The sequence below is a fragment of the Gambusia affinis genome, linkage group LG16 (genome assembly GCF_019740435.1).
Source record: "Gambusia affinis linkage group LG16, SWU_Gaff_1.0, whole genome shotgun sequence".
Lineage (NCBI taxonomy): Eukaryota > Metazoa > Chordata > Actinopteri > Cyprinodontiformes > Poeciliidae > Gambusia > Gambusia affinis.
The window spans coordinates 3178077-3191940 of NC_057883.1; the positions used below are offsets into that span (position 1 = coordinate 3178077).

The following is a 13864-nucleotide window of genomic DNA, read 5'->3' on the forward strand; positions in this document are numbered from 1 at the left end:
AGTTCCTCCTTCCTCCAGACTTTCACTCATCCCAGTTTGTCCTCTTTCCTTTAACATCTCATTCACTGCATGTCTTGTTTTCATTCACTCAAACATTCTTCCACTGCTTCATTTATTTTTGCCTGAATGTAATTTTTAGATCTAAAAACCAGAAAAAGCTTGAAAAGTATTCATACAGTTTTTGATATTTTCTGTATCGGATTAGAAAAAGCAAGTGCATGCTACATTTTCCAGAATTTATTTGTGGAAAAGTTTGAAAAATCCCAATAGTTTATCATTGGAACTAGATAAAATGTAAAGTTTGAAGAGTATGAACAGGGCCGAATCTACAAGGATTTGGGCCCCTGAGCTGGAAATCATTTTGGTGCCCTATCCACTAAATAAAAATTCTGTACATTAATCTGTAGTTTTATACACAGTTAGATATGAACCAATGATGGCCGGTTTATCAAGCTCCTTGGCCAGTAACTCCATGTTGCCTCCTGCTCCCCTCCTCAAAAAGTTACTATAACTTCATAGTTTTCAAAAACGTTTATATTCATAAAAATTCCAAAATATTATTACAACTCATCTGATATGAACATATGATTCTTATATTAAGTACAATGTCTACAAGACATAAATTCATTAAAAAATCAAAAATCTGTGGGGCTCCCAAAAATTTGGCGCCCTGGGCTACTGCCCCAGTACACCCTTCCTAAAGTCTGGCTCAGAACATGGATACTTTGGCAGGATACTCTACTCAGGTTTTGGTCTTCCCACCTTAACCGGATATTTTCTCAAACCTTCTCCTGCCCTCCAGGGGGATCCCAAGACCCCTCCTGCTCCAAGCAGCCAGCCGCCTTCCCGGGCCGAACTGGACCAGGAGGAGCTGGACTTCATGTTCGACGAGGAGATGGAGCAGATGGCACCCAGGAAGAACAAATTCACCGACTGGTCGGATGAGGATGAATCGGACTACGAGCTTGACGACCAAGACGTCAACAAGATCCTCATCGTCACCCAGACCCCGCCGTACCTCCGCAAACACCCCGGCGGCGATCGCACAGGAAACCACGAGTCCCGGGCCAAGATCACTGCCGACCTGGCCAAGGCCATCAACGACGGGCTGTACTACTACGAACAGGACCTTTGGAAGGGAGAGGAGCAGATCGACTGCAGCAAGGTGAGACAGCGGTAGCCTAACCGCTTTATTTAAATCTTGTGTTAAATTTTTTTTTAAATACTTCTCATATGCAGAAAATGCATCGTCACATAAATGTAGAGACAGGAAAGTTGGACATGTACACTTGGAGGCGGTACTCCGTGTAAAAACATCTCTATGTTTGAGCCAGTCATCATCTTTCACTTACAGCTCCCTCCACTCTTATTAGTGCTAGGCCTGTCGCAATGAATCAGTTAATGGCATAATAAATTAAAACAAGCTGAATTATTTCCATTTGCATGATTTTATTGTTTTTCTTTTTCTACCAAAATCTGGATGAGAAAAGTCTGCGTTCATAAAGAAAAAAAAAGTATTTGACGCCCCAAAACTTGGCACCCTGGGCTACTGCTCATGTAAGCCCTTTCTAAAGTCTGACCCAGATTATCAGCAGGAAGTCTTGCTTTCTCGCAGCCATCAGAAACTTAACTGTGGTAGAAAATAATTTAATTTGTAATTTAAATCTATAACTCCTAAGAATTATTTTTGAGAGCTGAAAATTGTGCAAATAAATTTATTGATAGTTGCGCTTATGTTTGGAATCCTGCAAAAACATTTAGGTACAGTCATTATTTTTTGGTTGTGATTGATAGCTATTGGTAAAGTCTTTTCCATCCTCCTACAAGCATTTCTTTGTTTCTGAGTGTGTCACACAGCATCTTAAGCATCCATCTTTCCCCTCTCTTCCCAATAAGTTAAACTCAATAAACAATGCAACAACTTTGTAGAAATAAATAACAGCATTCATACAGTTGTAAGCAGAACCCAGTTTCTCTGCCACCCTGAGCACGGTGACATACTGTAAAGTTTTTCTTTGGCAGTGCGGTTGCTTCATGATGTGCGCAGAGGGACTAAAATAACCTTTCCTTCTGCACAAGCCTTTCACGTATCAGACAGCTGCTTCCAGAGCCGAGTGACCGGCTTTTAGGAAAGCTGCTGCGTCTGCAGAAAGCGTGCACTTGAGATCATTAGATCTACGTTACACAGCGTGATGCAACGTAATTTATGGGCAGGAGCAGTAAATTTATGGGATAAAACCAGCATGCAATCGTTCACAACACTTGTAGTAAAGTATTATCTATTGAAAAACTATAATTACTTGAAAGATTATTACTTAAACTATGTTAGCACCATAAAACCTTCTGATTTCAAGCATTTGAATAAAGCAATTAATTTTTTTAAAGGGGGGGATCTGATTGGACAAGTTCCACTACTTTGCTCTTGTGCAGCCAGTATAACATATAGTAATATCATTACCTTGCTGAAATGGATCAGCTGTAGCCCCACCACACACACACACACACACACACACACACACATCCCCCCACATCCTGCTATCTATTTAGCTGAAAATACTTTGCAGATCTTCTGCAGCTCTTCCAGAAGCATGATGAGTTGCATGAGGAGGGGAAGTGTTGAGGAAGAGATAAGCAGAAGAGAAATAAAAGCGAGAGCCATTGGCTGATCTGTGATAGGCACCAGTTACTGCATAAATTGATAGATCTGGAACTCCTATCAAAATTTGAAAAAGCAGTTGCAAGTTTAAAACATTGGATAGTAAGTTCTTAAAGCTACAAATGCACTATTTTCTTGTAGGTCCGACCTGCTGGCTCAAATTGTAATCGCAAGATTACCCAGATGGATAATCATAAAACTGTTCCCAGCCCTTTTCTGATCAGACTTCGGACTGTTTCATCACTTGAATTTTTAGTTGTTTGTATGTTGGAGTCGTTATTTTTCTTTGTTCTGCAGATTTTAACTACAAGAAACAAAACGCTCATCTCTGTAATAATAAACCGCAGTAAATAAAACGTGTCGTGTTTGTAGAAACACAACATGTCTTCTAAAGTAGGTTTGAAATCGTCCTACTCATGCGTATCGGGAGTTTTTTTTGGGGGGTTTTTTTAGCAACATCGGCTCGTTTTGGGCTCAAAGGTTGTCAATAAAGTGGGAAATCCTCCACCTGAACACACACACCAAGGCCAGCTGCAGTTTTTGTTTTTCCACTATCGTACATCTGATGCAGGCGTGTAAAGGTCGTAGTCCACGCCACATCTGTTGTGTGTCACACCAGCCCACATGGCTGCAGCCGCTGGCATTATCAGCTGCTTGTTGTTCTGTTGTCAGCCCAAACTGAGAGCTCAATTACAACTAAAGGAAGGAGTAAACTAGAGTGGCTGTAGTTTTTCTTAAGAAATCTACTTTCTTACTCTTACGGTCTAATTTTTTTACTCTAATTTTCAAAGGGTAGTGTGATGTAAAGTCGACTCTTAAGCTTGTCATCATGTTATAATGTTACTCCCTCATCAAAAACAAACCTGGAGTGTTGCCTTGATCCTTTCATTCATGTTTGAGAAATCCTTTAATCTCCATGGCAACCATTCAGCTTTGCAAAAACGCCTGGGTGGACCTAGCGCCGCCCTCAAGGACGCAGCTCCTCCTTACAGCTACAGTTTCTTAAAGAGACAGAGACCCAATTTCAAGGCGTTAAATTACAAAGTCAAATTTTTATTTATATATATATATATATATATATATATATAAAATATTGCATTTTTTTAACAACTGAAAGTCTGATTGTTACTTGATTACGGTATAAAATGGTGCTATGTGCCTGAATAACACAATACGGCCCCTTCAAACCAGTGTCACCAACTTTAATACAGGCATATGGATCCTGCATGCATGCTACCTAAATAATTAGGTGACCTTTAGTACAGTATTTTTGACATATTTTGCATTTAAAGATGCGAGTTGAACTCGATTTGTCCTCTCCAGCAGGACGTGGAGAACTTCAAGAAGTTAAACGTCATCAGTAAAGACGAGTTTGACACCCTCACTCCCAAAGTTCCCATCGACCCGAACCAGGAAGTCCCTCCTCCTCCCATGACAGGTGAGTTTGTGGCGCTGCACTGTAAATCATTATTGCACTAATCTATTATCATGTCGATTATTCTGACAATCTATCAGGTGAAAGGTTTTTCCCTTCTGTAGTAACTTCTTAATCTAGTGAAAGAAATATACAAAAGAGAAAATGCCCTTCCTTTAATAAGAAAACATTTTATTGCTCAAAATAAGATTCAAATAGCACTTTCAGTTTCAAGTGTGTACGTGCAGAAACGGATGACAAATAGAACATTTCACAATAACTTAAAAATTAAAAAGCACACAATACACTTTACTTTCAGTCTCAAGTTTGAAGTATGAAAAGTTTTTTTATAAATTTTTATTTTCTAACGCATTTTTTAATAAGTTTGCCATTTATCACACTTTTTGATGAGCAAATGCAATAAGCAAGAAAACGGAGCTGGAAGATGCTAAAAAACAGAAGCTAAAAATTTGGAAAGTTACACTATCATGCCTATAAATAGTAAAACATAATTCAACAAAGCCTGGAGGCAGAAAATTTGCCTCTATGATTTTTAATAATCAAGGTCCTCAAGTCATTTGATGAATCGTTAGAGCCGTACTGTATATTGTTTCATAACTGTAAGCATTGCAGTCTGCATTATAGCACAAGGATTTAGCCACAAAGATGGAAAGTTACTCAAATATATTAAGTTATATTCAATAATTCTCTCTGTGTACCAGAATATCAGTGTTGATCTTAACCCACCAAGGCACAGCATGTAATTCTGGGACAAGAATTACATGCTATGCGTATGAAACTGTAACATTTTACACGCTATGTGTATGAAACTGTAACATTTTATACACTATGCGTATGAAACTGTAACATTTTACACGCTATGCGTATGAAACTGTAACATTTTACACCCTACCCTAACACGCACACTTGTCCGTGTGTGCTGTGTTAACAGTGGAGAGCGGATCGGATCTGGCTCGCTCTCTCCCTACTACTGTCCCAGAATCCCCCAGCACTTCTCAACCCCGGACCCCCAGAACGCCTCGCACGCCTGGACGCCAGGACCACAACAAAACCCCACGATTCTACCCCGTTATGAAGGAGAGCGGTGCCGTTGATGGACAGGTCAGCAGCATTCACTGATTCTGATTCCTAAGCTTTACAGAGTCTCCTTAATATCACTTAACTTGTTTTTAGAGAATCAAGTTTGTTTAGGTAAAAGTTTCCAGAAAAAGAAGAGATACTGGTTATAGGAAGAAAGCATGACCAAATAACAGCCACACACACACACACACACACACACACACACACGCAATGAATGACCTTTTACTGCAGCTACAGTTGCAAATATGTTGCGCATTCTCTTCCTTTTCCCCCTAAATACAGTTTAAATCAGATACCCACGTACACTGAATAAAAAGACACAAACACTTTTTTTTCCTCATTGTCTGAAGTTAAATCTGACCAAACTTCTTTTATCTTAGGTCAATTAGAATTATTATTTCTATTTCATAAATACCAGAAAATATTTTTTTGTGACTTTTCTAGAATTCAAAGTATTGCACAGATTTGGTCAGTGTCAGGGATAACTGCATTTTGACATGTAAGGGTTTGGTCTGATTCAATGTCAGACAAAGAAAAAATGTGTTTGTCTTTATGTTCAGTGTATGTAGATATCTAGTTTCAGGTGTAGGTCAAAGTAAATCTCATTGTTCAAACTATCTCAAGATCAATATCCAAGTTTTGCTACAGATTCTGTCGGATTTCTGTCTGGACTTTACTGAAACATTCTGCTTTCATCTAAAACAGGGGGTCTGCTACCTTTGCAATACAAAGAGCCATTTTGCCCTCAGTCCAGCCAAATAAAGCTTTAGAGATGCAAATGTCACATCACCTGTTAAGAAAATGAAAACCAATCTTTAAAAATAAAAACTACAGGGAATGTGTTTATCTTCAAAAAAGTGCTAAAAAAAATCCAAAAACACTGATAAATGTGAATGTCTGGTTTCTGTTCCAGATGCCAAGAAAGAAGAAGACCCGCCACAGCTCAAACCCTCCACAGGAGGCCCACATTGGTTGGGTGATGGACTCCCGTGAGCACCGGCCGCGCTCTGCATCCATCAGGTCAGACCGCGCTGCTTCACTAGCTGTAATAATGATGAGAACGACGCCTTTAAGGGGCTTGTTATCAGCTCCAGCCAATAGAAGAAAAAAACAAGGAACATTTCTTCCCTTCACAAAACCAGATTTCACATTCATTAACCCTTTGTTCTTGTATTTTTTTGCCTTGTATAATATTCTTAAAACTGGAGTGATTTCTGTACCGTCTGATAACATGAGTTGTACTCAGATCAGAGAACACTTAACACTGACGTTTCACTAGGGCTGGACGATATGGCTGAAAAACGTATCACGATATAAGCATTTCATAACAATTAATAATAATTATTGATTAGTTTTTTGTTTTAAATATGTGAAATTCTACCCAACTAGTGGCGTGACCTTTACAGGTTGTCCACAGTTTCCACTAAGTCATTGTTTTTTATTTTTAAGCAGTTATGAGGCACGGTGATGAAACTTGAAACTGCTGCTGCGCAAGTTACTCAGCAGGTTGTTGCTAGGTAACCAAAGAATTAGGGGGTTAATTGAGGCCACCAACTTTTCTTGGTTAGCCTGACAGGCTGAGCAACGAAACTCTTCCCTCTGCCTACATCCACCAGAAGGCTGTGCGGTTCTGGATGGGAGTTCAGTTAATATCCTACATATTGAATATCCTAACAGACATATTATCTATTGATATTGATATTGATCACATGTCTATCATAATATATATGATTTCTTTATTCTCCAGCCCTATGTTTCAACAAGTTTCTGTTGTATTTTCAAAAAGAGATTGAAAACAAAAAAAAAATCTTACATTTTATGTCATTATTAATTCAAGATTTTTTTAGGTTCTTTTTAAAATTTGCACAATCAGCAATTACTACAATCACAGAAAGCAACATGTTCCAATAAAAAATAGCTCTATACAAATATTTTTGAGGCAACCGTAATATAAAAGTAGCATTAAAGGCACGTTGTCTACGGTTACATGAATGTTTTCTGCTGGCGGGCCCACAGCAGCTCCAACGCTTCTCCATCAGAAGGCGCTCCGCTGTCGGGAAGCTACGGCTGCACTCCCCAGTCTCTGCCCAAGTTCTGGCATCCATCCCACGAGCTGCTGAGAGACAACGGCTTCACCCAGCAGGGATACCACAAGTACCGCCGAAGGTGCCTTAACGGTAAAGAGACACGCGCGTTTTGTTTCACGCAGCAGCTCTGCTTTTAGCATCACACGCTAACCACCGCCTGCTGTTGTGTTTTTGTTTTTCTTCTCCAAAGAGAGGAAACGGTTGGGGGTCGGCCAGTCTCAGGAGATGAACACTCTGTTCAGGTTTTGGTCCTTCTTTCTCAGGGACAACTTCAACAGAAAGATGTACGAGGAGTTCAAACAGTTTGCACTTGAAGATGCCAAAGAAAATTACAGGTGAGACGGACATGAAACGGTTAAATCCTCAACTCCATACCGATGGCCGTGTTTTGTTTCTCACAACACATTCTGAGGTGGAAATGAGACCAAGCAGACAGAATAAACAGAAATGCAAAAATTTCCAGAAAGAGTATCAAAATTCAGATCTTTTTCCAATCAGCTAACGCACCATAGCAGAGTGCTATCAGGTTCCTCTCAAAACGCTGAATATTACTGAAGCTGTTTTCAGTATTAGAGCTGCATTCAAAACTGAGGTCAGAGGAAGCACAGAGATGTGAGAAGTCATTGTATTTCGAGGTGTTTCCTGTTTATTCGGGACATTCAGCAGGTAAAAGAGAAGCAACACGGGTCTGTTTTATCAGTTTGAGCTTTCAGCCACTACCATAAAACGTTTGGGAACCTCTGCAGCTTTTTGGAAACCCCAGTTGATACTGCATTCCATTTGTAGTCGAAACTCTGAAATTCTGACTTCTCAGTCAGAAAAAAAAAAAAGTCAAATGAAATGCTTGAAAGGTCTGACTTTTCCAGTTCTGACTTTGCGTTTCAATATGGCCGCTCCTTGCATCAACAGTAGAAAGCTGTGGTGGAAATATGCTTATTGTACATGATGCACTTTTAGGAGTGCGTCTGAAATCAGTGTTGCATGATTCAGCCTGCATCTCTACACTGAACAAATGAAAAACGGTTCTTGCTTATGGAAAGTGCAACTCAGAAAAGATGTTTGTAAGAGATGCTGCGAACAACGTCTACGGGCGTCGCCGTGTTGAAAAAAACTGTTGACTGGATCTCTATTGGTTGAGCTTGTGTCGTCGCGTGACCTCCAACCTTTCGACAGCACAGGGTTAAGCTGCTTTCTGCTGGATCTGCCAGAGGCGCCTCCTCACACTTGCCAAACTCACATTCTTGGCTGAATGAGTGACTGGCTCAGCTCCGCGCAGTCTGAGGGAAGAGCAAACCCATCTAGTAGTAGAGACGGCTCGCATCTCCTTCATCACACAGAAATCAGCGGATTCATTCGTCTGCTTCTCCTGGCTGTTCGTTTTAAGGCTCATCACCAGAAAGTACACAGGATTCACTACATCCAATTCAAAGTGCTCCCTTTAAAGTTTCCAAACATTGTTTTAAAAGAATCTTTATTTGGTGTAGAAATACTCCATATAGGTCTGATCCGCCTTTAGCATTTTAGATTTTGAAATAAAGCATGATAAAATGCAACCCAGAGTCCCTGAACTGTTTAGCTCTAAAGTAGAATTAGACTTGGAATTGCTTTATTATTACACAAAGACACAAGAGTGAATTTGATAACAAAATGCTTGGCGACCGGAACATAAATACTGAACTTTTGGTCATTTTCAGTCTTTTCAGGTTTATCCAGAACCCCCAGTATCAACTTTCATGCCATTCAAGGCAAAACGATTCAAAATGCCTTCAAGGATTTTCTTGCATTTCCTTCGACTATGACATAATGCGGTTTTAATGATGCGTTATGACATTTTAAAACACGATTTTTATCACATAATGCAACGTTACACTGCCACTTGATTTCTGTGTAGAACATATTCACAGACAAACTTTTTTAAAATTTAAATCTTAAATACAAAACGGAGATATTTTTGTACAGTTTTGGTTTCATTACTACTCAGAAAATTGCCTTTTTTTTGTCCTAATACTCCAGTTAACAATTAATCGATTACTAAATTAGTTGACGATTATTTTAATAATCGGATGAATCCTTTCAGCTTCGCTAACATCGGTTCTCCTCCTCCAGGTATGGATTGGAATGCCTCTTCAGATACTACAGCTACGGTTTGGAGAAGAGATTCAGGTTAGATCTCTTCAAAGACTTCCAAGAGGAGACCTTGAAAGACTTTGAGAAAGGTAACTAGCTAAAAAACGCTAGCTGAGTTTCGCCAGAATCTGATTGGTTGCACAAATCTGTTGGATGCACTCAACCACATAGTAACACTAAAAAAAAAGAAGTGTTTTGCATAAACCTTTAACTGCTTTAAAGCCAAAGAGTGCTGTTGGGATTTATTAGACGCTGTGGTTTTACCCAACACTAAACGCTTTGTTTTTGCAACTTCAAATACTGGGAAAAAGAAGAAGAATTCTTTGGATTTTTCCGCTGGCATACGCCCTTCACTGCAGGATAAGTCATGAACGTTTTCATTTGTTTTCCAGGAAATGAAAGGCTCTGCTCATATGCTGTTAGAGCCCTAAAGGGGACTGATAGAGAGTGAGGGGGAGGCTTCAGCCTGGTTTGGTACACAGAAGCAGTAGAGAAGTTAATGTGGAATCTGTTTAGAAAAGAGCATCTTCCCCTCCCTGTGTAAATGTGGCTGTTTAAAAGAACAGCCTGGTTTTAGACGTTCCCTCTGAACCTGTTTCAGCTGAGTGAAACTGAACAGGAAAGGCTTTAACTGTTTATTTCCTGTTCACCATGGTTTATTGTTCTCTTTGTAAGTTTCCCTGTAGAGTTTCTGCCTCAGTTTTTTTTATTTTATTTTGAAAAGGAACTATACTGCATTCCTTACTGAAGATGAGAATGTTTTCCATGGGGTGTGTATGAATCTATCAGTCGGATGCTTCTTGAAAATGTACAGTCATCTGCCATTAAATATCCAACAGTGCTGTGTGACAAAGCTGATAAAAATGCTGTTGACAGTCTTCCCTCTGCATGTAAGTACTTGTAGCTGCATATTATAAAGGCTTTATGGAGTCAGATCAGTGATCTCCAAAAAATTCATCCTAGTTTTTTTTTTTTTTTTTTTTCACTAGTCTGTTACAATTAATTGCAGTATCTTAACCAAATAGTTTACGTATTTGAATGAAATTGATATTTTAAGCTCACTTTCAGTTAAGTGAGGTGAAATATGCTTATCCCAGTTTATCTGCTGCTTTGTTTCTTGTTCTCATAGTGGTTATTTAGCTGATTAGACATTTAATCTGTTACCAGTGGGTCCTGTGGGTCGTCCTTTCATCAGACAGCTGACCTCTCCAAGATGTCTGCTTCACATGTGAAGGAAAGCATCAATACATTGACTCCAAACATATTCCTTCTACTAAAGCTTACCCACATTTTTATTCCATTACAAGCAAAGACTTTGATGTGATGCAGAAAAACAGCTGAATTTACTTAAAACATTTTTTTAAACATAAATGTACTGAATTACAAATGGATCTGCTAATTCTGCACCAGAACAGCTCACTGAAATACACCAAGAGCTCCACTAGCTTGGTCAAACATGTATAAACAACTTTCATTTCTCCAGTCAATAAGGAGTAGAACAGCTAATGGAAAATGAATAATAAACTGATAAAAACAGTAGGTTGACTACTTTGGTCAAATATGTAAATACTAAACTGTAACAAACCTTCTTTCAAATGGTTCATAAAGTGCAATTAGGAATTCTAAATGTAATGTAAAATGAATAAAGGATTATGTCAAGCAGAGCACAAAGCATAGAATTAGACTGAATAGATCTGCCCTTATAGACCGGGATCATTGTCACCGATACCCGATCTAGAATCTTTTTCAATATCAGGACCGATCCTTATGCTAATATGAGATCACTGCATCTCTGATAAAAACTACATCTTGTTGCTGAGGTTGTGCATCAGAACTGTCCAAATCTTTTAAAGGGGCAGTATTGTGTAAAATCAACTTTATTGAGCTTTACATTGTGTTATGTTGTTATTCCCTCATCAAAAACATGCCTGGAGTGTTGCTTTGATTATTTCATGCATGTTTGAGAAATCCTTTAATCTCCATGGCAACCATTCAGCTGTGCAAAACGCCTGCTTAGACCCATCACCGCCTTAAAGCTTCCGAGCTCCCGCCTCACAGAGCAGCTTTTTCCACTCAGCTCCTTCAGACTAGCCAACGGCAATTAGCAAACACCTGGTGGGCCTGCCTGTCTGCTGAGCTCAATATAGGAGCTTCTTCTCAATGCAACACTGGTAAAAACATTGTTAAAGGGTTAATAGAGGAGCCATGTTGTGATCCCTTCCTGAAGGCACAGTTTCAGAAAGCAAGAGCTTCTTAACCTTCCTGTTATCCTCGGGTCAAAATGACCCGCCACTGTGTTAAAACTTCCCAAAGACCCACTAACATTTAGTGGATCTTTGGGAAGTTTCACTAAAAGATCCACTAAATGTTATTTTAGGACAACAGGAGGGTTAAAGAGACAGAGGCCCAATTTAAAGGCATTAAATTAAGGAGTCAAATCTCTAAGTCATACTTATTGCATTTTTATAACAACTCAGGTTAACATAGTCACTTGATTGTGCTTCAAAATGGCACCATGTCCCTGAAAATGCATAATACTGGCCCTTTAAAGCTAAATGTTCTTTTCCCTGTAGGTCAGCTGTATGGACTGGAAAAGTTCTGGGCCTTCCTGAAGTATTCCAGGATAAAGAACCAGCCCATTGACCCGAAGCTGCAGGAGCACCTCTCAAAGTTCCGGAACCTGGAGGACTTCCGGGTGGTGGTGAGTGTTTGAGACCTCTTCCTTCTGATTGGAGTTTCATTTCCTGTCAGTAATAGATAGCCGTCGCAGATTTTAAGCTGTGATCCTCACCCGCAGCCTCCGATGGGAGAAGAGGGCGGCAGGAGGAGATATCCGTCATCCTCGGCCGGGGATGAAGGAAGGCGTCGAAGACACCCTTCCAACTCTACCTCAAAACCCGCGCAGGCCTCCAAATCCTCCAACGTGCCCCCCCAGCCAACCGCCGCCTCGTCCTCCGCCTCCACACAGAGCTCAGCCAAAGACAGCACCCAGAAATCGACAGCGCCGTCCAACCACGGCAAAAGGCCCGACAGCAGAGTGGCGAAGAAAGACGGAGTTTCCCCCAACAAATGAAGCTCCTGGCCAGCGGAGAGAAGCAGCAGCCGCTCTCGGGTCACAGCGAACCGCATGGACGTGAAGCGGCCGAGCGAGCTCGATTTTAATTTAATTGTTTTTATCGGCGCATTTCAATTTTAAAAGGAAGCAAACGTAGGCAGTTAGCTTGAATTTGTTTGCCCTGCAACAGCTCATAACGTTTACAAAACAAACAAAAAAAATGCATTCCCCGCATTTTGCCTTTTTTCTCTTTCTCTTTCTCTCAGATGCCAAACTCCTTCGAGTACATTGATCGCTGTAAACCGCTCTGATCTTTTGAAGAGCTGTTCAACTGTGATTGTAGGTTGCCAAGATAAGAGATACCGCGGATAGTCTTGTGTGCCTTAAATCTGATCCATCATGATGTCAAGAGTGTATTAGATTCTCTTTTTATTTTTAAAGGTCTTCCTTATTGGTCGGGGTTGGAAGGACTCTAAAAGCAACTCTACTTTACAAGTTCACCAGTCCCGACATCTACAGTTTCCATGGTGACAATCAGTCATGAATTTGAGAATTACTGACCCCGAGGCTTACAGATGTTTCTCAGCCTGACTGCTACATATCACAACTAATCTAAACTGTGTTTTTTGTTGGGGTTTTTTTATTATTAAAAAGCTGCAGAAATCATCCGATTATTTTTCTGGGAACATTTAAGTCCCATTTTACACCCAGAGGTAGCTTAATTTATTGTTTTATTTTTGTTTTTGTTTTTTTTCCCATTGACTTGATTGAATTAATAGTCTTAGGCGATCATTGCAGTTTTTACTTGCTTGTGCATTGAATATAATACAAAACATAAAAAAATGTTTCTGCTGGAATTATGGGTGTGAGCTAGTGTCATAAAACTACAGTATATTTTTAGCTTAAAGTTTACTTCATATTATGTTTGAGGCTTGGTGCTTTAGAGCACTTTAAATGTTAACTTTCTTTTACTTCATTGGACATAAAAGGTTTGAGTTGAATTTAAAAAAAAAAATGTAAATACTATAAAAAATCATTTACTATTCCATTATTCATTTGATTCAAAGAAGTGATTTGTTACCAGTAGTGTGTTTTGAGTGTTTCAGAATAAAGTGTTGCATGTTCTTGACTTGTAAAATGCAAAAAAAATATTAAATAAGTCTGATTGTACGAACTCGTTCCGTGTGGTCTGTCCTGCGTTGCTTTTTTCGAGGTTGTTGAGCCTGATAGACAACTTTTTCTTCCCAGCAACACCTCAGTGACGTCGGTTGAGTCTGATTGTCTGGACTCACTGTTTGTTCTTTAAATGAACACATGAACCAAGGTGAGATGTTATACCATGTAAGTGGATGATAGGCAAACATTAAAAAAAAGACTACTGAAACTTTTAGACATTTAAATGTATAGAGAAATCTCTGTTGGAA

The 13864-nt window shown here is 39.6% G+C and overlaps 1 protein-coding gene across 8 annotated transcripts in view; it reads left to right on the top strand.

Moving 5' to 3' along the window:
- Positions 1-13610, top strand: part of larp1b (La ribonucleoprotein 1B) — a 33420-nt gene extending 19810 nt beyond the window's left edge. For 7 of the 8 annotated variants that reach the window (XM_044142769.1, XM_044142772.1, XM_044142766.1 and 4 more), the window contains 9 exons: positions 803-1165; positions 3980-4094; positions 5023-5192; positions 6085-6191; positions 7188-7348; positions 7449-7593; positions 9365-9474; positions 11959-12086; positions 12183-13610. In XM_044142769.1, the coding sequence (XP_043998704.1) occupies positions 803-1165; positions 3980-4094; positions 5023-5192; positions 6085-6191; positions 7188-7348; positions 7449-7593; positions 9365-9474; positions 11959-12086; positions 12183-12458 (1575 nt within the window). In that variant the 3' untranslated portion in view covers positions 12459-13610. The remainder of the gene's footprint in view (positions 1-802; positions 1166-3979; positions 4095-5022; positions 5193-6084; positions 6192-7187; positions 7349-7448; positions 7594-9364; positions 9475-11958; positions 12087-12182) is intronic. The other variant, XM_044142767.1, reaches the window with a different exon arrangement.
- The last annotated feature ends 254 nt before the right edge of the window (positions 13611-13864 follow it).